The sequence below is a fragment of the Stegodyphus dumicola genome, chromosome 7 (genome assembly GCF_044657685.1).
Source record: "Stegodyphus dumicola isolate Sdum_Otavi_A_Nest chromosome 7, ASM4465768v1".
Classification (NCBI taxonomy): Eukaryota; Metazoa; Arthropoda; class Arachnida; order Araneae; family Eresidae; genus Stegodyphus; species Stegodyphus dumicola.
This window is the reverse complement of record NC_140774.1, coordinates 24967990-24994658: the sequence shown is the minus strand read 5'-3', so window position 1 is coordinate 24994658 and position 26669 is coordinate 24967990. Positions and strand designations below refer to the sequence as shown.

General features: G+C 32.0%; 1 protein-coding gene across 2 annotated transcripts in view; it reads right to left on the bottom strand.

The window, feature by feature from the left end:
* Positions 1-23611, bottom strand: part of LOC118199886 (serine/threonine-protein kinase 26-like) — a 124224-nt gene extending 100613 nt beyond the window's left edge. Inside the window, exons 1-3 of one of the 2 annotated variants that reach the window (XM_035371750.2) lie at positions 23259-23611; positions 4253-4348; positions 2691-2774 (exon numbers count right to left, since the gene is read on the bottom strand). In XM_035371750.2, the coding sequence (XP_035227641.1) occupies positions 2691-2774; positions 4253-4267 (99 nt within the window). In that variant the 5' untranslated portion in view covers positions 4268-4348; positions 23259-23611. The remainder of the gene's footprint in view (positions 1-2690; positions 2775-4252; positions 4349-23258) is intronic. The other variant, XM_035371749.2, reaches the window with a different exon arrangement.
* Positions 23612-26669: the final 3058 nt, after the last annotated feature.

Genomic DNA, 26669 nt, shown 5'->3' with positions numbered 1-26669 from the left:
GCTTCCTGTCTTGTTTTTCATACTTCCTATTTCATAAGCAATTTTAAGTCCTTACCTGCCTTAACGCTATTAAAATATCACGGAATTAGTAACGAAAATTAAAATTTTATTCTGCAAGCCTTTTGTTCTGCAAATAAGTGCATGGAATCGTCATAATTTGATCTGCGGTTTGATTTTCGGTTGCCAGAATCGGCAAGACTTCATAAACGCTCCTGGCTCACCGATGATCGTAGATAGTTTTTAATATGTTTTAATTTGCTGAAACTTCGATCTGAACAGGTTGAAGTGTTCGTGATTCGTCCTCAAACAGTGCATCAGATTGCTTTTTTGTGATATGGAATTTTTTCTTCGTTAGAATAGACTTAACTGCAATTTTTTCGGCTAGTGTTTTAGACTCTTGTATCCAATATTCCATAGAATTTTTCTCTCATTTTTTATAATTCCTCAGTTTTGGTCAGTTCTTTCGTTAACTACACAGAACGCGGAAGAGGAATTCCTTTTGAATTTCTATATTTACTCGATTGAATTCTGGAAAAATATTAGCTCTAATTTTCAGGTTGATAGTAAATTCAAAAATTTTCACAGCATGTACCAGATGTCCTACCTCGTGGTTTGATTCGGCATCAAGAGAAATATCTTTAATTTGGACTTTCACAGCCACATATTTTGCCGATCATCTTGTCTGGCTGCTTCCTTTTAAGTTGTATTTTGTACATTTTTTCATAATATACCATCGAGTAGTGCATCCGACAAAAAAGCGAAGTATTTTCTGAGTAATTCCAAACAGATTAACTGCTTCCGAGCACAAAGAAGCAGAATGCACACCGACAAGATACGAGGAGTGATCCAAACATGGTACAAATTCCTCCAGCTTATTCATTTCTATAATCTTGTACTGTTCTAGAAATGCCAGCCAAATTAGACCCGTTGTCGTAAGACTGACACCGACATTGTACAATATCTAAACCATCAAGTGTCAATTAATACATTAATTTCCTACAATGCATTGAGAAATACATTCTCTTATCTTTCCACCAACTTCTATGAAATCAATTAAATTTCCTTTTATCTCACACACATCACCACACGTTTTTACATATTGAATCACCTGGTTCATTTTTTTTCCGTATGAGACACATATGGAGTGCAATCGAACGTTATTGGGTAGTATTTGGCTTCTTTAATATCGTTTAAAATGCTACTTCAGATTGTTTTGCCTTTAAGTTAATAACTTCATTTTGAATTATCTTTGATAAATATGATTCCTTTACCTTTGTTTTGTGCGTTGACGGGTACTTAAGAGTTGAATTATGTTTGGCAAACGGAGAGATTAAATTCAGAAAATTTCCTTCGCTAGGTCGAAGACACTTTGTGAACGGGATATCATCAGACCCAAGAAAAGAACGACAGTTTGTTGAAAGATACAGTACCGCATCCAAGACTATATAGAATTTCTCTCCATTTTTCTTTCTCTGTGTGAAACACTCAGTGTCGTGATCGATGCCTTGGCCCGATTTCATTTGTTGTACTCGAATTTTCCACTTAATTCTGATCTTATATTTATAGTTGTAATTGGCTGTACTTAACTTTATTTTAGCACATGCTCCTTTAAAAGGGGTCTTAGTATTTAATTATAAATCTTCTTAAAAGAGGTTTTTAAACTTGGCCTTAAAACTATTAACATTGTACTAAAATTAGACAGCTGTTTTAGCGAGCAACATACCAAATACGATCCAGCGTTATATTTGAATTTGCCGCCGAGAGAGTTGCCGCCCGGGGCAAGAACCCCGGCTTGCCCCCCCCCGCTAGATCCGGGACTGCTTGTAGCCGCTAAGTAACTTTTGCCTCTACATCTGTAAAAAATCCCGAAATTGCCCAAAGTTGTTGCTTAATACGTAAGTAGGTTGTTGCCTTATACAATAGTCATTCCTATTAAGTACATATATTTTAAGAAGTAAATAGGTCGCTCAAGCTTTCTTAGCGTTCTTCAAACTAGGGAAGATATTTCTGAAGCTTAGAAGGATTTTACCACCATACTGTCATATCATGGAAAAGACACGTTTCCCGTTAGTAACATCACTTCAGAAACGTTTGTTGAGTAGTCTGTTTAATAATCAATGCGTTTAACACTGAGAAACCTTCAAAGCTGTATCTAATACTTTTTTTTTTTTTTTTTTTTTTTTTACTGACAATCCTAATTAGCGATGTTTTGCAGTCTGGAGCCAAACGCTTCCCAAGGTAATGCTACTAATGATGCTTAAATGCCCTCGAAACGAACGAATTATATTTATAGCCTCGCTTTCCTAAAAAAAGAACCAAAATATCCATTACGTCTGAACCAGAGTTTTCCACTAGTCATATCACAATTACGAATTTCCATCATACAAGAAATTCCCACTGTTTTCCTGTTATGTTCTGAATTATACCATTCGCAAGAAACTAATATAAGCAGACTTAATGACACGTGCATAAGTAATCACATAGCTATTCAAGCATAGCAAAGGAATTAAATCTTAAGGGAAAAAAAAAAAAAAAGAATTCCACAGGTTTTTGACAAAAAAATAAAAAAGGACTTTTTTCCTAAAATTTAATACTGGACTAACCTTTTTCTATTCTCCCACGAAACACATTTATAATTCTGCTGGTTCAGATATAAATAAAATCATCAAATTTTCCGACAGAAGTCTTACCTTGTTACCACTCTCTTCTTTCTGATTATTCTCTGTCTTCTGCACGGGGCCTGACTTTCCAGGTTTGTAAACCATGGCATTAACCTACAACAGAATATAAAGTTATGATTAATTTTCAGCACATGTGCTTACAAAAAGAAATTTTAGCTTACTAAATGTGCTGGACTTGAGCCATTATTCTATAGTCTAACATACTTTTTCGAGCCGCTAAAAATTCTGCTTTCATGTGCAGAAAACATTCGCATTCTCTTCCCCCCCCAAAAAAAAACTGTCTTATTCCCTATGCCTTTCACTTCAACAAAATAAGCCCTAGGCAGAAAATCTGGAAAGTTATTTGTCCCCTGGAATTCCGAAAGAGCACTCAACGAAAGAGAAACCGACATTAATGTTGTATTTTTTCAGGAAAAACCAGGACCTCTTCACTCTTTTGGTTCTTTTAAAAGCAACGTTTCCGTCAAATTTTTCTTTCGTTTTCCTTACATTCCATTCCCTTTTTATCCACTTTGATCGATGCTCTTTCCCATTTCCTTTCGGGCACTTAAAAGTGGATAACATATTTTACGTTTCGCTATTTTTAGCTTTATATATAATATAAAGAAATGTTTAAAAATTAAAGTTTAAATTTAAATTTAAAGTTTCGTGAACTTAATCTAGAAATTTCTATTAAACAGTTAAAGATTTATAAATACATTTTGTTTAAGTTGGCCGAGTTCCGTTCCAGTAATATCCAACCGTATTTTTTTTTAATTTTAATATAGTGCATGCAAATAAAAAATCCTAAATATCAAGCTCATGTCTTCACAGTTTGCACAAGCTAAGATTTAAATCCTAATCTGCAAACTTGCATTAGCTATATAAAATTAAATTCAGCTTGGCATAAAATAAACACTAATCTCTCTTTCTAAACTGCCGGGACATCCCATCTTTATCTATCAATGCCAAAACGCTAAATAACTGCAGCAATGTAAAATAACGAAAGAATTTATTTAAATTCAAGCTTCAAGTATAGAAATATAACAATTAACGTCTCTTGAGGGTTGACAAATAAGTTGCAAAACATTTACATGTCAAAACTTAATTTAAAGGTCTAATCACCTGGCTTTGCTACTTCAACAAAGCTAACTTAATTTTCGGCGACTAACTTAATTTTTAATTAACTGGTGAATTAAGAAAAATTCACCAGCTGGTGCAAAGCGCTCAAGACAGATAATAACAAAAAAGTTTCAGTGCGGCAGGTTGATAGTGTCAAAATCTCTTACTTTCACGCTTATTTTAAATTCATTTTATTTATATATTCTGGGTGAATAAATGAAGATAGATAGATGTAGAACAGATTTTAATGTAGAAATAAATGTTAATTATATCTTACAATAATTAGTTAATAAGGAAATAGTTCCGGTTTTATTTTTCTGGTATGCTGTTTTCTTATTCAACATACGTTTAATATAACCTCATTAATTAGAGTTTTTTAATAATTATTTATTAGTCTACAAAGAGATACGTATACGAAATAAGATATAAACAATTGCAAAAAGGAAGAACAATTGCAAAGCCATATTTACTTCATTTTGCGCCATACTGGAAGGTCACTGGATTTTACAGGAATTGTCCCATGTTTTCAAGTTCTGCCGCGTACATTAAGTATTCCATGGCAGTTCCTAAAATATATGAAACAAAAAATCTTTTATTAACATGGGGGGAGGTATGATGTTTTTTTAATAGGCAGTCGTTTCTGAATGATTAAAAGATATACTAGATTTAACAAAACTCGATGAAAAATCAGACAGCAAATCCTTTAGCAAGATAGGATATATCACTTCTTAAATAAAAAAAAAAAGATGAAAAGAAACAACGCATTCTCCAACATTTAAAAACTCAGAAACTCAGTTTCAAATACTAGTAATAGGTGACATTTTATAAAATGAAATGTGGAATTTCTTTGTAATACTATATTCTACCTTTAAAAAAAAAAAAAAAAAAATTAAAAGTAAGCTAACCCTTTGCACTCGAGAAATGATTCTCACTCACCATGTGATTTGATGCCGCAACTCGAGAGGTGACTCTCTCGCTCACCACTTGATGCCATGCGGAAACTCGATGCAATAACGTTTATGTTTAGTTTCTTCGAAGCGCTCTTTCTGTATAATCTATAAAGTGTAAAATTATACTCCTTTAAATGAGATAAGATTTTCTTATTTGAAATCTTACCTTTCCTTATCCATCACAAAGTCTCTTCTCAGAGAAATGAACCCGGAAAAAGGCATCAAACGACACATTATTGTAATACTTGCCCCGACAAGCCGAGCACGCGTCATGGGAATTGTTACATGAAATATCATACGCAGAAAAATTACAGAGACTAATATTTCAGAAATTATGTTTATAAAGGTGTAAAGATTTATAAAATGTTAAAATATAAAAATATTATACATTAATTTGTTATGTTTTGATTTTAAATTACTGTTAAGAAATGCGTCAAAAAAAGGCCGAGAAACGTCTCGAGTTGCTGATGCACCGCGCGAAAAAGGCCCCAAGTGCAAAGGGTTAAAAAAAGTGGACGAAGTATACTTAGTTCTCTTTCCTAAAAAAAGAAAAAAAAAATTCTGGAGGAAAAGTTATACAAAATATGCAAATATATTATTCGCTGTCTTCTGACCTTATAAGACTACTGCCGTTTTAAAAAATGTAGAATTTTATTGCCTGCTCGTGATCCATACATATTTGAGCATAAAATGTGTCACATACACAATAATAATACTTTTTAAAATGAAACGAATTTTAAAAAACAAACTGTTCTCAAATTCATTTTCAAAACTAACTAGATTCTACAAGTTAAGAATACTGCAGCATTGTTATATTAACGTAAAATATGCATAGAAAATATGCATAGAATCAATATCATTGCCCACAGTACTTCAGTTATACACACTTATCAAAGGGTTTAGATAATTTAATTAAAATAATCAATTAGGTATGAAAAGATTTCAAATTTATGCCAATTCTTTGTTCAAAAATGAAACAGTTGCCATATGTTGTACAAAATAAAATTTTTCCTATACGTACCACACCTTTAGAAGCAAACAGCGCTCATATTTGCCTATAATTAAGTATCAACAAAAAAAAAAAAAAAAAAAAAAAAAAAAAACTTCACTGTATACACACTACGGAAAACTCTTCACTAATTCAAATACCAACAGGCAAAATTATGCCTTCTAACCCTGAAAATATCTCAAAATCAATGTATAATACAAAGCTCATCCAGAAAGTAAGTAACGTTTGGATATTACAAAAGATTAGCAATTTGTTTTCATTTATATTTTATTACAGAAAAATCTACAGACCTTAAAATACTTTCCCTGATATTCATCACGGGAACTAAGGCATGTGTCAATCTTGGCACTAACTGAAACATACCCGCTTCGTAGAATTCGGCCGCCTACGACCTGAACCATTTCTGGACGTTTACCTTGATCTCATCATAACTTATACTTAAAATACTGGACTCTTAAAATACTGGACAGCAAGAAATTTCTTCAAACGAGAAAACAAATGGAGGTCGGATGGAGCTAGGTCCAGACTATAAGGAGAGTGACAGAATTGTTTTCAGCGAAATTAATCAAGCAGCGTCGTTGTAACGCGTGCGGTATGCGTGTTGTCATGCACAAACACAGCACCAGAAGTCTAGTCCACGCCTTTTATTCGGTATCGCGCGCCATATCTAACTCGGTGTCTTACAGTAAGCCGTAGCGTTGATTGTTGTGCCTCGTTCCGTCCAATCCACTAATAAAATGCCTTGACACACCCAAAACACTGTGCATATGATTTTTCTTGAAGAAAGACGTGGCTTTGCCTTCTTGTGTTTCGGGGAACTAGGATGCCGCCGATCCAGTGACATTAAAAAAGAAATCAAAAGTTATATTTTTTTCTCATTTGTCTCCGTAAAACATTCTTTTGATAATTAAGAGGCCAAAAAGGAATTTTTAAAATTTTATAAAATTCAACATCAAATATTGAGACTGGTTTTACACAAGAGCTATTTCCTATAAAAAGCTGTTATGAACACTGTAGCTTCAAACTTTGTGCTATTATGCCAGCCTTATCTCAATTAATTAAGAAACAATAAAGAATCTTTACGCATGCTCCTTTGCATTGTGGGGAAACGTCGGAACATTAGAACTAGCAAATTTTCAACACACGTAATCCTCCACCCGAGTACGAGGACCTCGAAGCCCAGATTTTGAATTTCGATTTTTTTATATATATTTATTTCATATTTTCGAGAATTTATTGAATTTCTGATTAACAAAGTCAGCGATTAACATGCAGCCACTCAGCAAAGTATTTCAAGTTTAATCGGAAAACACGGCGATTTACAAGAAATGTGTTACTACTGTCTAGGGCCGGATTTAGACTTGATGAGGCCCTAAGCTATTTGAAACATGGAGACCTTTATAAGCCTGTTATACTGTATTTTAATGCTATATTTATACTACACTTTAAATTTTGGGGGGCCCTAAGTTATAGATTGTATAGCTTACACGTAAATCCTGCACTGCTACTGCCCCATACAAAATGTTTTTAAGCTCCCAAGCGCCAGCTTGTTGCCATTTCGAGAAGCGTATGATATTTAATTTTCTTTCAAATTTAATCTCTTATTGACCAACAAACTAAACTATTAAAAAGCAATAAACTCAGTTCTTTTTCTCTGTTATAATTAATTACTACTCGGACTCAAAATTACACTAGCTAGACAAGGGGTTCTCAATTAGGGGGGATTTCACAGGGAAAGGGGGAAAGCGGTCAGCCTGACTTTACCTGCTTCCCGCTATGCCCTTAAAAAATCATCTAAATAAATGTACAGTGAAAGGGGTGCATGGGGCAAAAAAAGTTGAGAACCACTGAGCTGAGTTCATAAAAGCATTACATATTTTTCTTTTTTACAGTAACTAATTTAGGCGGCTGGCGACGCCACCGGCTAATAATACTTCAATAAAAGAAATAAAAATTAATAAATAAAAACAGAAGTAACAAAGATAATAGCTTCTTTAAATAATTAGACTAGAAATGATTAAGATTATGATGTAAGAGTTTAAAACAGACGGGAAAACCGAAAATTATTAACTAAAGTTGGCAGATTTTGATGAATGGAGAACGTTTCAAGAATATTTGAATAATCAACTGAAAAATGCTTTGGATGACTTTAACTGAATAAAAATTAAAAGAATTATTAAGGGATCAATAATGATTTGCTGATTTTTAAACTTCTGAAATAAAATTGAAGTTCCTTAGTGCGAAATTTTAACTGTCTTAAATGATTACATTAAATCATTTTTAACATTTTAATTTAATGTTATTCTCCAGAATCTGAAATAAGGTCTTTTATGGATTGGATACTATATTTTATTAAAACGAGAAAAATAAATAAGAACCTGAAATGGAGAATCCAGAAAATTTTGTAACAATGATGACAAAAGAGTAAACTGGGACGGCAGCAAAATTATTATAATCGTTTTAATGAAGAAGGTTCTTTCTAACGGTAAGAATGAATATTTTTATAAGCTTCATTTCATAACAGTAGGAGAAAAACCTCTGCTCGCAGCAATAGCTTTCAAATAATTGAGCTGCTAAACAGGAAACGATAATGAAAAAAAAAAACACTAAAGTTGCAAAAAATGCAAAAGTAGAAAGAAGCCATTTTTTGATTGCAAGATTGACAATATTGAGCATGGACAACGAGGTACAGAAAATTTTATTAGTAAATTTCTAATTGAAATAAAATTTACTGGATTCATTACGTCTGGAATAGAGAAAAGTTGTGAGAATAATGAATTTCATTACTTCCACTCAATTAATTCTTGAAACCCAATTTTACCATGTAAAGAATTTTTTAATATTCAACAAGGTCTTTTTTTTTTTTAAATAAATTAATTTTGATTTATTTTTTACCCTCTTAAGAATTACTTTCAGTCGCCAGTAAAAATATTTTCAAAAAGTGTTTCCCTGACAGAAAATGTTCTACGCTTTTATTCATTCCATATGATCGCATGCCGAAAGTTATTTAAGTTTGAAAATATTAAAATTATTATGACACTAGAAGGCTGTATCATACGATTTAAGATACCGCTCATGAATTTGGTTATTCCAGGTTACAATTGCAAAATTGTATCTAGAGTACCCTCTGAATGGCATTTCCACTAACAGAAAGCGACGAATAACGCTATTATTTATTTGTCACCGGAATGATTGATAATTAATTACTGCCGAAGTACAGCGCACGGAATTGCTGTTGATTTCTTTGTAATTTCTTCTCAGAGCATTTTGGAAAAGAATTGCTTATCGCTATCAACACTCTGTGATACGGGACTTGGGTTAGCCGTGCCGACTGTGGCACGAAATCAATAATCACAATAAAATGATACTATGTAATTTAAATAAGTGTTTTAGTTTGTTCTTGAACGTTTCACTTACTTATCGCATACCCCCCGGGGGTCGACGTAGAGAACTCTGCGAAGCTACTGGCTAGGATCTGTACCTAGGCAGTCTCGGCCACGGGGGTATAAAATTTATGAACTTGGTGGTTCTGAAGGCTCTGGGAAAGGTCACTTATTGGCCGGCCTCGGAGTCTGGCACGTCCTAGCGCGGCGTGGTGCTAGTAACCCGTGGGGTTTTCCCCCGGGGTCGCTGGGTAATGTCCCGCTGCGACGGGCTCGCCCGAGCGACTGGCAGGAGCAATTGACGACCGGTGCTGCCTGGTGACGTATCCAGGTGGTGCGCGGCTCTGCTGGAGGGTAATAGTGGAGGTTGAACCTCCACGACGTGCCCGAAGGCAGAGTCGACCTGTAGTGAGATTCAGTTACTCGGAACAGGGAAGCCGAAACCCATAGTTACTTATCGCATAATGCCACTGGCATAGGGCCCTAAGCCTAGACATAAGATTTTCATACATCGCTGCAGAAATTATATACATATTTATTAACCCAATTTATGATGTTTCAATTGTTTGGGCCAATCCTATTACTTGTTACATGGCAAAGAATACGCCAAAGTTGAAGTAGCTAATGTTTAATAAACGAATTCAAATTTATTGCAGACTGCCGGTGAGTTTTAATACTTTCGTTGTTAAATAGGTTCCAGTTTTCAGATCTAAGCATTTTGAGGTAACTTATGAATAATTCTAATTTAACATCTTAAACGGAATGGCACGCAGCCATTCCATTTGGGGCACGTGGCCCCAAAAAGGTTCGCCACCGCTGCCATAGACCAACCCAAGTCCTAATGTTCACACATCGATACAGACTTCAACAAGCAGAATGGGTTCAAAGTCATCGGAATTGACGACAGAAAGTAGCGTTAATTGTAGCCTGATGAATCTAATTAATTTGTAATAGACGGTTTAGAGTGAAGCATGGGCCCTCTAAAGCTATGGGTCCTTCTTGTCTGCAAAATACAGACGTTCCTCTGACGATCTGGGACACGCGTACATAATTAAAAATACTGCTTTCGATCTCCTTTGGACTGTTTGAGATATGTTGATATCTTCTCAAGTCACCTACACCTCTTTATGATTACTAAATTTTTTGACAGGGCGTAGTGAAGGACAATGTAGTGTGCCACTATTCTATGGTTGCCATTAGAACTACAACTTAATCGGTGCCCTAGTTTGCTGCCAATGTCACTTATTATTGGAGACGGACTTCACGGTCATGATTTAGCCCTCGCGGTTTCCTTCATATGAACCTTTACCATAACACACTAAAAACTAGCTAACAACAAACGGATTCAGCTTTGTCTAATATAATGCAATTACAAGATATACTGCAGGATTTGTAAGCAGCTAGATATTCCAGGCGAACGATTTACCAACTTTAAGTTATGACGTGTCGAGAACACTTTTAATGGTTAGAGGTGGCCCGTAGGTACTCAGATTCTGTTCCATAATTTTTGGTCTTTTACAGAAGTTAATTTATTAATAAAACTTAGTACAGGAAAAACTTGAATACCCATACTGTTTCAATCATCCGGTCAGCTGAAATAATCCGATGTACAGAATTAATCCAGCAGAAGGGTGTGGATAGAAATAATGTGAGTAATTTCAAGGTTACTTTCAAAGTTCAAATCTTAATTTGATCTATACTAAATAATGTACTATGCCTAAAAATGGACTAAATAACTTCATGGCGAATGTAGACTTTCTTCACGATTCATTCAGAAGTGCACTGTTTCCGGTCACCTAGCAATAAATCACTACGAAAAGCGATAATGTAAATTGATTGGTGGATTTGAGCTGTTCTTTCGAATGTTTAATTTAATCATAGTTCGAATGACAGTTAAGTCTTTCTTTTCTTTAATTATTTTTGTTAGTTCAATAAGACCCACACTGTATAAAAATCGAAATGTTACGTCATTCTAACGCTTTAACAAGCGAGACGCCGCATTAGTACGCGAAAATTGGGATGAGAAGAATCCAAAAACTTCTTGATGTCACATAATGTTGTTCAACGGAAAGCTGTCTCCAATTAAATCTCTTTCTTGGGAGTTACTTCAAACAGAATAAGAATTTCGCCTGTCAAAATGGAAATAGAAAACTCGTTTCTCCTAAATTTTTGAGGTTGCCTGTAATTCATATCACAAGTCTGAAGAAATACTTTTCAAGACGAATACGTAGTCGCAAATTTAGTTATCAAAAGTATTTTACTACTTATTTTAATGATGTATTTATATTTTAATAAAAACAAAACAGGAAAAAATATTACCTAATCTAATAGAAAGGCTGTAAAATAGTGCATGTTGTACAGACCGGTTATAATAATGATTACATTTATAATGAATATTAAAGAAATTTTCAAAGAGAAGAGTTATTAAAATATGCGATATTTTTACACAGACGCGTTAATAAAATATGCGCCACTGCAATTAGTGTATATTGCACACTATAGTAATTGAAATATAACATACTTTATTAACATTTTCTAGTTTGTTTGACAGCATTTAAGTAATGATATTTGTCAGAAAAGCACAGAAAAAAAGCTCAAAATACGGCTTCGAATAACAGCCAGGAAATATCATAAGAAATATCTCTGAGTTTAATACTATGCATAAGAGATGATCTGAAATTAGCCATAACAAATGAATAATATCAATATCAGCAACGCAATTTAACATAGAATTTGCAATACATACCACCACTGCAATACACAAATACTGCACATATTACTAATGCATGCTGCACATATTACTAAAACAGTTCATATTACTAGAATTTGAAGTATATATTGTTAATATTAATACTTATTGCATGTATTTGGAATGAACATAAAAGCTCTTTATATACATATTTAAATGTAATTATCATTATAAAACTAGATATTGTGAGAATAAGTCAATAATTATTTTAAAATTATTTATAATATTTTCCATGACAAAAAATTACCAACAGAATTTTAAAATAATTACAAAAATGTTAGGTAAACAGCGCTATAAATATATTTAAAATGAATTGTCTTCATCAAAATGTGCAAATTATCCTAAACATGCAACATAAAACTACAAATAATAACAGAGAAAGAAATTTTACACAGATTAAATAAATATATGCAGTCAAAATTCGTTAATTCGGACACACATAATCCGGAATGGTCTATAATCCGGACCTCAAAGCTAAAAACTTTCTGCGCATGCGCCGCATTCACACATGCGCATAGGCATTTACGCGTGCGCGTAAGACCTTTTACTACTGCGCATATGCGTGTGCGCAAGCGCAGAATACGTTTTCGCGTGCGCGTTTTATGTATAACGGACGGTATAAGCTAAAATTATCTAATTATCTATTTCAGTTAATGTTGATGATTGCGTTGTTCCTTAATCTTCGAATTGGATCCGGCTTATTATTTTTTGCAGACTGTAAGAGCAATTTTATAAAAGTAAACTTGAACTTCGATTATGTCAAATAGAATTTCCGATTCTGGAGCTCCCAAAGGATCGTACAAAACGAAAGTATGTTTCGATGTCCATCAAACAAATGGTGGAATTGCTGCAAAAAAAATGGATAAGACATGAAGAATGTGACAGGTTAGTAAAAACAAAAAAATTTCGATTGACAAGTTAGTCGGTATCCTCGGCACAGCAATTAACGGGACTTGAACAGCGGAACTTTGTAACTGAACAAGAAATTATGACTGTTTATAGAATTCAAGAGAAAGTATTATCACATAAAACGAAGCAACTTAAACAACTTACATTGAAAGAAATGTTTAATAAAGTAAACAGAGAAATATTCAGCTTTTTTTTTTTTTTTTTTTTTTTTTGTAAATTTTGATACCCTTTAGATCATAATTGTTCTTTATTTCATAAATTACGGTTTCGTATTTTTAATTTTAGAATTTCTGCATGCCATCTTACGAGATTTAAACTGATGATCTATAATCCGGAAAAATCGATAATCCGGAATCGCCGAAGTCCCGACGAGTCCGGATTAACAATTTTTAAAAGTGTATTAAAGACAAGACAAAAGTAATATGCCCCCTCCCTTTTTTTAAGATTATATCAAGCTTTAAAAATCTAATATTTTGAATAAAAGTATTACAAGGGGTAAACACAATAATAATCACATTACTAATAAAAAATTTATTCTTTTTATGTATTTAAATATTATATATAGTATTTATATTATTATATGTATTATTTATTTATGTATTTAAATATTAAATATTATATTTAATATTTTATGTATTTAAATATTTTTTATGTATTTAAAATTTATTCTTTTTTATGTATGTAAAAAAGTATTCTTTTTTACATATTTATTTTTAATTCCTTTAGAGACAGGCATTTTATAATGAAGATTAAAAAAAAAAAAGCTACAGCTATAGAACTGTGACATTAAAATATATCTTTTCATAAAATACAAGTTTGTAACAACACAATAGGACGTAAAGCAACACAAAAGAGATCATTTGATATTCAAAGTACACTCTGTCTTGTTTGAATGCTAATGACTACCTAGCAACTTACACTTCAGATCTGTCAAAACAAATCTAGATAAATTGCAGGTCAACTTGATTATGACATTACTAGAAAAACCAGAAACACACTTTCAAGACACTTGCAATTTGCAATTTATTTTGAGAAATATCTTCCATGAAAAACACATCTTTATCTTTAACCAGATAGGCAATCAAATAATTAAATATTATGAATTATTTAAAATTTACAAAATTTTTTATAAAGAGTCTTATTTGAAGGACTGATGAATAAACATTAGAGATGATTACAGCCTATTGATAATCCTTCTTATACTATAAGCTTTCACCTCATTTAGAGATTAACTCCACATATTTCTTGTGTTTTTGATTCACCATAATAAGTAGGTGATAAATATAATTTAAACCATAAGCAATATTCAGAATAAAATATAATAAAAGGCACATAATACAATCTGCAGTTCAGCATTCTTCTGCACTGATATACCATTTGATACTTAGATGTGTTGCTTTATTTTATATCTAAATTATTTAAAATGAAAAATATGAGCTTTTATAATATACAGATAAATAAATAATTTTACATAGAACTTTAAAGTTTCTAAAACTACCTGACTCTCTCTCTCTCTATGTATATATATATGCTTCCAAATATAAAGGGGGTGAATATGGATATTTTGCACAAAAAAAACTGATACACTTGGATGACACAGAAACTATACCATATGAGTAAATTAGTACAGTTTCCATGATATCCCTTCTATTATATCAAGGAACAATATTCTAAATTGGATACTTATGTATTAACCCATCAACCACCTATAACCAAGCAGAGCAATTTAGCACCACTTGTGAATAAGCGGGAAGCAACAACATAATCATAGCATCTGCACTTTCATTTGAAGTACCCCCGATTGATTCACTATAAACTACATTTTGTTTTTATGAACAAGGCTATACATTAATTGTTAGGCCTAACAAAATAGCAGAAATCAATAACAGCCTTTTTATGAAGTGCAACATCGAAGCATGTGGAATATAAAATGTTTTTTAAACAAAAAGCAGTCAGTTCCTTCAGAATTCCCCAAGAACAATTAGCATAACTTTGGCAAGATCACCACCAACTTTCATATTTCAATGGTAGTTAACTTTCATGGTCAATGAGACAATACATAAGTATCCAAAACAGTTTATAATAAATAAGTATTAAATTATAAAATTATATTAACATCTTGCATTTATGATGGTTATTATACATGTGGCAATCTTTGCCAAGTTTCAAGCAGACAGAACCCATATGGATCAACTATGTTCGTTTAGAATGACAATCTATTACTTCTCTTCCACCCTTACAATTCCCACTGAATTTTTTTAACTCTAAAGATTTACTGACATGATTTTCATGTAGGCAAAATAAACATAAATACCCAGTCCTTAGCATAACTTGAACACCAATCAGCATGATATCATTATTTTCTGTCACTAACATTCTGCTCATACATTAATGCTAACTGGATGACTTGTTTTTACTAAAATTATAATTAGTGCATTTATTTGCTAAAAATGCAGTATTATTTTAATGTGATTTTCAAGTCTAAACCACAACTGCTTTTACTTTTTTATTCACAGTAATATCTAAAAGTAAGTGATGCAACAACCCTAGTAGGCCAAGGCCTGCAGTTCCCGAAATCTGCTTTCTTGACCATGGGCTCCAGGGTGCATGAGCATATGCCCTGGACAAGTGGTCAGTTTGTTGCAGGCCCCCTGGTGTTTAGTACCCAAGTGAACTTGGTACTCATTTTATCAATCCAGTCAAGGGATGAAAGGCTGAGTTGACCTTCCCCAGCCTGAGGATCAAACCTCAGACCTATGGTGCTGCTGTGCAGCGCGCTAGCCACTGCGTCACCGGGCTTCACAGTAATATCAAGTTAAGTTGTATTTTTTTTAATTAACAACCCCCTCCCAAAGAAAAACACAATGCAGTGAATTTAAATGAATATTAAAATAAGAATATTTTATAAAATATTTTAGCTCTGCAGTGTTCAACACCTTTATTAATCCTATCTGAAAAGTTACATAATAAAGTGTGCATTTATTTTCACATTAAAGAAAAAAACAACTTTGATTGTTTTAAATTAATACAATACTTCAGTAGAAATAACTACCAAAATTAATTCATTTATTACATCACAGCAGTTACTTACTTCATTTCTTTTTCACTTCTAAATATGGTAAGAATCTTTTCTAGTTACCTTTATAATGAATTAACAGGTAAATCAGAATATTTTAGGCTTTATAACAGAATTAAAAACAGTAGTTCAAAAATGTGTAGAACTCAAAGCAATGCCTAAATGAATAAGATTTCAACAGTAGTTGATGTTTCATTTGTTGGCACATATAAGTTATGAAATAATGAAAACTTTATAATGGCATCTCTCACTTATGTAAAGAGGCCTTGCAAGCTTTGTCATAATCAATGACAAAGCCTATAAGTGATTATAAAAATAATTACATGTTGTGCATACCATGAATAAATTTAAATATTTTTTTTAATTATTATAGTAAAATATCAGTTATTTTAATATGGATTTTTTTTCTCTCTCTCAGCTGTTCTCATAAATGGACAGGCATTCTGCTTCTGTGCTATAAAAGGTTGCTGCCAACTTCTTATTTTTGACAAACAAACTGAGCCTTTTAAAAGAATGGTTTTCTTCATCAACCTTCTTACATTTTTGTCTGTAATATATAGCATACTAAATATCTATTACCCAAATAACTCCACATATGCAATTTAGAGATAACAACTAGACTAAAAATGTAAACAAAAGTTTTGAAAAAAGAATAGGTTTATTAGATTTATGTTTTATTATTTTTTGTATTACTTTTAATTTTAAAAACATAAACAAGTTTTCAGAAACAAATTCACAGATTTCGATTCCACTAAAGCTCAGTTTTAATTAATATAATGGCTATGCTTGATGTGCTAATGAAATAATTTTTTAATATTTGCACATTATTGCTTAATTTTAAAATCACGTCGTTCAAAAAGATTCAACTGTTTTTTTGTTTCCCACAATATATTATTGCTTGCTTCTACTGAGTAAAAAAAAAAGTCAATAATCATGGTCCAGTAACAACTTTTGAGGTACTTTTGTGTGACGACTTTTTAATTCCAAAACTTGGCATACACATATGTTTTGACTATGACTTGTGCTTGAACATCTTCCTTCAATGGAATCAACTCTTCTTGCAATATAATATCAACATCAAATATATCTGAGTTTAGTGGTTCTACGAGACATGCTGGCACAATCAAATTTTCAGTATCACGAAAGAGAACATTAAAATCTTCGTTTAAATTTTTCAAGCACATATCTTCGGTTTGCATTCTTCATATTCTTTGGCTGTGCTTTTTTTCTGTTGTTGCATTTATTGTATAAAAAATTTATATATTAAAAAAATAATAATAATAACTTTTTTGTGTATTCTTTTGCATATATTTACTTTATATGATTTCTTCCTTAGTACAAGGTACAGCTTTATATCCAATAAACAATAAACATATTTTGGTCTTCGATCTGCACTCAGTCCCTTGAGCATCAATGACCTCTATTAAATTTCATCAAACCACGAAAGGTCAATATCAAACTTCTCGAGAGCTTGTGTAATGAATCTAGCACTATGATCCCTAGTATCACGTTATGGTAATATGATTAGCAGTGACTAGACATCTTTAACAAGAAATAAAGATTTGTTTGTTGTTTGTTTGTAAGATTTGTTGTAAGTTTGCTTTGTGCCTCTCCTCATTTGCAGGTAGAATATTAGTATATTCTTTGTTGTGGATCTTGGACAGTTTTTGCAGTAATGATGAAATGACCTCAACCAATGGCAAATTAGCAAGTGTCTGGCCAAATTAAAACAGCCTAAATATAAAACTTTGCTCACTATAAGAATAAATACCAATAAAAGAAAAGTTTATATACACATAAATTAAAACATACTAACACTGTACTCCCCTAAATAAAGTTTTTAAATATTTCATAACATTAGGCATTTTTTCCCGTTACAAGGAGGCACAGGATTAGGAGAATGAAAATTTCACAAGGACTGGATTGTTTGTGCTACAACAACGTACATGAGGGTCTAAGGGAAAGGATATCTTCATGGAGGATTTTTTAAGGAAAAATAGCTTGTAATTACATTACACAGAAATGTTTGCCAGAAGAAAGCATATATAAAGATTTGACCTTTAACTTGTTTCCTTTGAAGAAACTAGCAATTTACTTCAATAAACAAGTTATATTTTAAATGTTTCTTCATACCTATTTCTAATTAAATGTTATAGATTAACCTGCATTGATTAGTTGGAAATAGAACCTCTATATTAGCCTCAGAGTTTTGTTCCAAGAAATATGCCTTAAGCTCTTTATAATAGCAAAGGGTCAAAATTTTTTGTGATGGATAAAGTTCCAATTATTTTTCTGTTTCATTGATATTCGCAATCATTTCAGGAAGTTTCTGTTTCTGCATGCAACAACAGCATATAAATCCCATTTTGAATTTTGAGTAATATTTTACATGATAAAGTATAAAGATATCATTAATAGCATTTCAAAAGACTGATAAATGCAATAGACACAAATCTCCTGCTGAGCACACACACACAAAATAAATAAATAAAATTAACAATAGAATTTTAAATGCAAATCAATACTCTCTGTGCTTAATGTGCTTTCAAAGTACATGCTGATATCATACAATTACACTCACATTTTGACAATAATCACATTCTAGAATTGAGAGGAAAATAAAAAAGGATACAGCAAATGTACATGAACTCAATCAGAAGAAAAAAGAGATAAGTATATATGATGAATACACAGTGCTAAAAATGCAAGCAATTGAAATGATTTCTTTTTTTTTTTTTTTTTTTTTACTTATGTGCAAATAAAATTAGAATGAGTACTTATTTGCAATATTTGCAATAAAATGTAATGATAATATGTATTTAGAAAGAATTGAGATGTTTTAAGCTTAGTTAAATATAAAAACATTTATCTAAGGAAACTTAACAATACATTTGCATTATAGCCTAAATACATTTGGGTTATAATGAATTTTATAGCAACGGTGTTAAGATAAATACATTATACAGTTTGATACACAAATTAATTTTTAGGAGTCAATTATAGTCAAATTAAATACTGATTTTTTAAATTGTTTTAATACTTAATTGAAATTTGTGAAAATACAAATACATTTTGACATAAAAAACTAAAAATCAAACTTGAAATATGATATAAGCAGATTTACACAATAACATATTTCTAATAATTGGCATATATTATACACTAAAAAATAAAAACATTTCAGATAAATACATTCTGGAACCTGATATACAAAAGTGAATTAATTATAACTAAGTTTAAATAACAGTTTAAATAATATGTCTTAATAATTAGTTGAAATTTTAAAATTAAAAAACAAGCTTTAGCCTTTGAAGGTCATGTGAATCTTGAGATGTTAATTATGATATTATTTATATTAATTAATAATTATGATATTATACTGATTATTACTAATCTTATGCTTATTATAATTAATGTATTTACAATTAAAACTAAACATCTTTACTGATTATTTCTATAGCATTACTTAAGCTATAGAAATAATCAGTAAAGATGTTTGGTTTTAATTGTAAATACATTCCTAAAGGGGTTGAGCACCTGCATGCAGGTTTTGTGTACACTCCTATATAATTTTTGGCCTTTGGACAAAAAAGTCATTGGATAATGTATTTGTCCTTGCACAGATAATTTTCACTTAACAGGATACTGACCGAATTTGGCACACTTAAATTTTACCACCTCAGGAAGGGGGGGGGGTTAGGCATTATTGATAAACAGATAACTTGAATGAGCCTCAAATTACATTCAATCATGAAGATTTGAATAATTGAAATTACAGAACTGACAATGCTAACAACACCTTTGATGAATTAGCTTCCATAAATCACTTCATATATATATTATCACTGTTAATAATTTGCAGCTAGACTCAATAAATATGTTTAACTACATTATGCTAGAAATCAGCATTTAGTGATGTTATACAGAAAAGACAAAAATAGTACATGCTAAATAGTACATTTACGGCATAAAATTGAGATCCACTATAAATATCAAAGATGAAAATTTGTTCTCATGACTAATATTAGTTTCATGTAAGGACCCAAGCAAAGACATTAAATTATAGCATTACAAACAAAATGTTAAACATTCATTGAAAAAGTATTTTAAGTCAGTATTTCTGAGTAATAAAAAAAATTAATTTTAATTAAATACTATATGATATTCAATATTTAATCAACTATGATCAAGTATGCCAGGGATACCATCTAAGAAAGGAATTCTTTGTGTAACAGAAAGTAAGGAACAAGCTCGTATTCATAATCATCAATGGAGAAAATGATGAAAACTCCATACTTGGCAGCTTGTTCATCAGAGATCAAATCTGTACAGAATGATCAAGACAGTCAATTTTTACTTTCGCTGTAAGCTATATAATCTGGAAAATCATTAAAAATTTACTTCTCGCATAACATTTTAATCAGTATGGTATAAGTTCTAATTACCACAGCATCATGTTCTAGTCAAACATTTGTTTTTCTTTCTTCCCCCTTCTTTATACTTTTTCTTTTTTACCTGGGAAGAAAGAGTTTGTATATTTGGGTACCTTCATGATTATCAGTGCACATGTGTAACAAATTAAATACAGTGTACTCCTGAATACTCAGGTTAAAACCGGGAAAGATAATTGGGAAATGTAGATAATCCAAACTACATATTTTCATGCATTCTGTATGTGTTTATTTCTTTAAAAAAAAAATCAGCAATTTTGTTTTTGAGAATGTTAAAATATTTTTTAATTTTTACAGAAATCAAATAGAGTTTAAACAGAAGTCATCGCTGTCTCAAGACTAATATAATTGCCAGAATTTTCTTGGCTTGTATTTCCAGTATCACTGTGTGTCTTTTCTGTTCTTGTGACATTTAAAATGATATCTGCGTCATTCAAGGATTGAATAATCTGGCTCAATCGAATCACCATCGAACCATTCCTTGACGTTTTTCAGATCAATGTTTTCAAAGAATTTTACATTTTCAAATTTTTAGCTTACAATTTCAGTTATTACCTTGATTTCTTCATAATTACACAAATGTTCAACTTCTGTATTAGGAAGAACCTTTCGTCATGCTCAGACTTATATGTGTTTATTTTTTACACACTTTCGCACATAATATAGAATTTATTTTTTACACATAATATGTAATATGCGTGGATAGGGACCACGATGTGAGGATAATCTTCACCCAGATAATCAAGAATATACTATATTTATCATTTCTGAAAATAAGAGATTATGCACTAAAAATTGTCAGCCTCCAATATAATTTACTCTTGGAAATTAACTAAAGTTCTGCCTAATGTTTTCATCATATGAAGTGACGGCTAAAAAAAATCATATGAAGGCAACACGAAGGTTTTTTTTTTTTTTTTTTTTTTTTTTTTCCTGTAAACATACTAAAAATATAGTGATATTGTAGAAAAAGACAACTTAGGACTGCAGAATTAGGTGATTATGGCAAAGCACATAGACCACTTCTAAGTAAAGAGCTATTGTCATGGATGGTGTACTAAAAGAAAATTGCCTCATATTCTTCCATTATACATCTGAAAAACCCATAAAAACATCTATGCAGCCAGCTAGTCTATTAGCCAAGATATGAATCTGGATCAAACAACCAGTATTCAAAGATATCCATCTGGCCAATGATGGGCCCTTTAATACATAAAAATACAATACAATATAAAAATTTTAGGATAAATTTTAAAAAGTATAGTTTTTTTTTTTTTTTTTCAATTTATTCCACATATTCATTAACCACAATAGTGACTACAACAGTAATTTTAAAAAAGAAAAGAAAGACAAGAAAATGGTTTGTCATGTTTACTAAGAAGACCCTCCTTAGATTTTAAAATAAATTTTAAGAAATAAAAATGTTAAGTGAATATTTGATATTTACGTATTAACTCGGAAATTTTAACAATGATGTCAGTTGCCAGTCATTACTGTGGAATTCTAAAGGACATAGTCATCCATAATTGGTGCTCTACTTGATGGGGTAAATTGATTGACAAGGTAATACGTAGATACCAAACGTTTATGTTAATCTTGTAGCAACTGTGAAAAAGAGAGTATTTTATGGGAATTATTTCTTATTTATTTAAAATTTAAACAATAGAATTGTTCTATATAGCATGGGAGTTAGGTTCCTTCCTCTCATACTGCAGTTTCACTTACTAAAATATTCATTTATAAAAACCCTATCAAATTTTAGAACAAAAATATAGTAAAAAAAGGAGGCCTTATTTTTGAGTAAATACACTACACATAAAATTAATTACAAATATGTTTAAAAAAATGTACAGTGTATTTGCAACAAGTTATTTGTCCATTAATACAGGCAATTACAATATAGTAGATATTATTTTCCTCTTAAAGCATATATTAATTTGAGAAACAACAAGGCACTAAGAAAACATCATAAAGTTAAACAAAATATTTTTTACCTTTTATCCTCGAGTAAAATTATAGAAATAGTGTACACAAAAGAAAGAAGACACTTACAAATTTTAATTTATAATTTAAAATCCTTCAAAAATAACATACATATTGCACTATAAAAATGCTTTACACAAAATAAAATTTACATACAGGTATTTCTATCATTAACCCTATGGGCAGCATGACCTGTTGTATGCGGTCGTGAGATTTTTTGTTGCTCGGTATATATTAGCTTATACTTTTCAATATTTTCCTGTCTTACTTTTTTAATAATGCAAATGTCATCTTAGTGAATGTAAGTTTATGAAAAGAGAGACTAAAGTAAATAATTATATAAATTTATTTAATAAATACTGTTTAAATACAGGGTTTCATGACAGATCCAAAAAACTGTGCTGCTTGGACAAGACATTTATGACAGGTAACAGAGATTTCGCTGTTTAAATTTCTTAAATGCAAGATTTACAATTTCTGTAACATGTATATATCATCATTACAAACTAAAGCAGAAATATTAAACATTTTTTTATGCAAAAAAAAGTCAGCAATGTTAATTTGAAAATGAAAACAAAACATGAAATGCAATATAACTAATTACACCTGTAAAATGTACATTCTCCCATAATATTCTTCGAGGCTTTAAATATAAATTAAACAAGTACAAAATTCACTTAAAATAAACATTCAAATGGGTATTAAATTTTTAACTGATTGCAATATTTTCTGAAAATGTTAAAAATCCCTATTTCAACCTGTAACACGTACATTTTCCCATAATATTCTTCGAGGCTTTTAATATAAATTAAACAAGTACAAATTCACTTAAAAAAACATTCATAAGTGTATTAAATTTTTAACTGATTGCGATATTTTCAGAAACCGTTAAAAATCCCCATGTACTAAAGGCATATAACGTTGATTAACGGACGAAATATGCTTCCAAAATAACTTAAAACGTACCTGAAAAATTGGTGCAATTCCAGGAGATGAAGTAAGATTCCATGATTTGTATTATATACAAATGATTTCAAACTCAGCTGTTTAGCTTCTTCTGTATCTTCGCAGTGCTATTCGTCGATCAGCGGCAAGTAGTTGCAAACGAAGTTTCACAAACTAGTATCATATGCCATTCCCACTGGAAGGAAAAGCAGGAAGCCCAAGATGAATCTTCAGGCATTAACTTTCTCTCACACCATCTCAATCTTCTCTGCAGAACACAAACTAAACATTAGCTCATTTCACTTCAGTTTGCACTAATTCGATCCTGATTTTTGATTGGATTTCTGTTTCGACCACTAGGAGATGCAGATACTAACTGAAGCGTCTAGACGCCCAACCTAGCAGCTTCTGAGTGCAAAAACTAACCGCCTCCTTATTACCCTAGAAACGTTTTACAAGATCAGCGTTTTCTCACCTTCTGTCTGCATTACAAGGCCATCTAGATATCTAGTATCTTGCTGCATTATAGACAACTTGCTAGGTACGAACGGGTAATCCACACCGTAATTAATAACGAATTTGTCATTATACTTTTAAGAAAGAATTATCGAAATTTCTTCAATAAATTTACAAATTCACCTATTGTAACTTTCAATTACGATTTTATCCAATAATTAATCATACAGAAAATAGCAGTTTTCTGGACAACAAAATAGTTTGCCCTTCCGAAAATTTATCTTTTCTAAAATTATTGGTATAAACACATTTGTTACATTTAATCATAACAAGACCATAAATGTGAAAAAAGGGCCAAATTCGACCCTGTCGGTGACACCGACAAATTCGGTGTCACCGACAAAAGAGTTGAGAGCTAACGGATGGCAAGCTCCATAGCAACTCCTTTTTTTATGATAGCATTAATTTTTGGAAAGCCAAATTAAAGGTTACGTTCTTATTTAGACACTTGAATGAAAAAGCGTCTAAGCAAATATGTGACCTTCAATTCTTTTTTTGATGCACTGTCGCTGCACTGATTTATTTTTATGGAAAGGAAATAAAAAATTTTATAAACTTTTTATTAAATGAAAAAGCGTCTAAAAAATATTTGACCTTCAATTTTTTCTCTTGAGTTTACGCTTTAAAGAGACGTAAAAATGTAAACAATTCGCAATTCAATTCACCTATAGGTGGCGCTTTCACACGTTAGTGTGGCGGATAGAAACCGGTATTTTGATTTGTGATCTGATTCACCATTCCGAGCGGTGACAGCAAACGTATCGTATGTAAAGTGGTTTCTCTCTCACCTTGCAATTTGATCCGAGGTGAAACGTTTATTCACAAAGCCTACAGACCGTTTCTTCTGCTGTTTGCTCCGATTGGTTAAAAGAGAAAGAGGTAGGGTTACAGAATGTAGTGCTTGGCGACTTTTGGTTCATCGCCTTTACAATTTGTATCTGAGCGTCGTGTACCAAAAAGTGAGCGTAACCTACCGGAGAAACCGCAGACCCGTGGTAACGAGCGCGGGAATAATTCTGAGACTTCTAGGTCGCCAGTTCTATCCCCGCTCGTGGCTTTCATAAACTCTGCTCTATACGGATTTAATTTTATTTTAACTTTGTTGAATGACTTTGTCATTATTTGTCTTTTCGCCTTCGGGTACGGTGTAAAAAATTTTATACGCCTTTATTTTCTCTATTTTTGTTAATGTTAATTTTTCTTATTTTATTTACTGGTTTGTACTCTTTGTAGTAGGTACCAGTAAGCAAGATTACGATCCAAGATCCCGAAAAGCGTTTCAATAGAAATAGCGCATAATGGAATAAAATATAATTTTAGTTATACTTACTCGTAAAAAGAATAGGTATCCGACACCCTTAAATGTTTACTGAATGTTTTCATTTGGTTAATTTTTTAATATTCCTTTATTTGTATAAATTAATGCGCTATGAAAATTTACACAACAGACTCTTCCTAAGTGAAATAACGAAAAAGTGCATATGCTGTCTCCATATAAACACCTTTTCTTGTAAAACAATTACGTGCTTTTAAAAGTTTAAATTCAAATACAAATAAACTATTAATAAGATCAGTAGGTTATTTAAGATATATTCCACACAATTCCTCTAAGCTTTCATTCATAAACTAAAAAAATATTGAATGAAATAAACGCTGTTTCCTTTTGTTTGGCGTTAATTACCACGCCTACAGAGCGATAACTAGCCATTATAAATATGACCGCCAAGGAGATGTTTCCTCCAATGAGAGCAGCCCGTAGAGAAATTGTCTGTAGGCTTTGTGAATATGCAGGTGGGACAGCGTTCGAGATAGACGTCTTATCGCTTCACTCTCCGTTTCCTTGCGTTGCTGCCACCCCCGCTACTGTACCGAGTTCATCGATCTCGCCTCACGGGCTCTAGGTTGTATTTTTCTTTGGCTTTCGCCTCGCAGAAGCGTCGCCTTAACTCCACTGCTGCACCCTTCGCTGGATAAAACAGGTCGTATTTTATTCTTTCTTCTGATTTTCTTTATTCACCGTGCTGATAAGGATACCTTCGGGTACGGCCTCTAGTTAGGCCTTTTTTCCAACTTATTTGCCTCACATGATTATTCAATATGACGCAACAAACATAACTGTAACTAATAATAACATAAACATGGAAAATTCACCTCCAAACTCAGAAAATCCTCACACGAGACATCTCAATGATGAACCCAACGTTCTCCAGATATTAAGTCACAAAATTACTTTATCCAATGAAGTCGAAACTACCAGATCCTTGGTGGAAGATATCCGTAACGACCCAAATTTGATTATGTCCGCTAGTGATCAAAAAGAACTAAACTGTCTCCTTGTAAAAGCAATTAATCAACTGCGTATGCAGGAAAACACGATGGCCAATTCAAAAATAAACGAATTACAAACTTCTAACGAAAAGCTTGCTAAACAATTTGAAGAGATTAAAAACTTATGCGACATACTTCAATCCACTAGTGGTTTCAAAGAAAATTGCGCCATAGACAAACGGATTCTGACGCCGATGAGGAGCCTTCCCTTAAAACCAGCAATCGATATAAACAATTAGAGAACCAAATAGACGACATGCATTTGGACAACGAGGTTGAATCAGCCACTCAGCTCACTACGACCCCAAAAGACCAACCAAACAAAAGTGACACCATTCCCGCAAATAGAAAACCAAACTCCAGCCTCAAAACAAGCAGAATTGATAAAATGCCAATTATTGTCGTAGATGACGTACCAAAGGCGGATGAATTCTTAGAAAACTTAAACAAGCAAACCGGAAAAGACAGAACTGGCACCTTAAAAGGACGCCGCCTTGAAATGCAGACTCTGACTCACATCGATTCATTCGCAAAATAGTTGAAGTAACAAAGCTTAAAGCCCACACCTACTTATTGCCCGAAGATAAA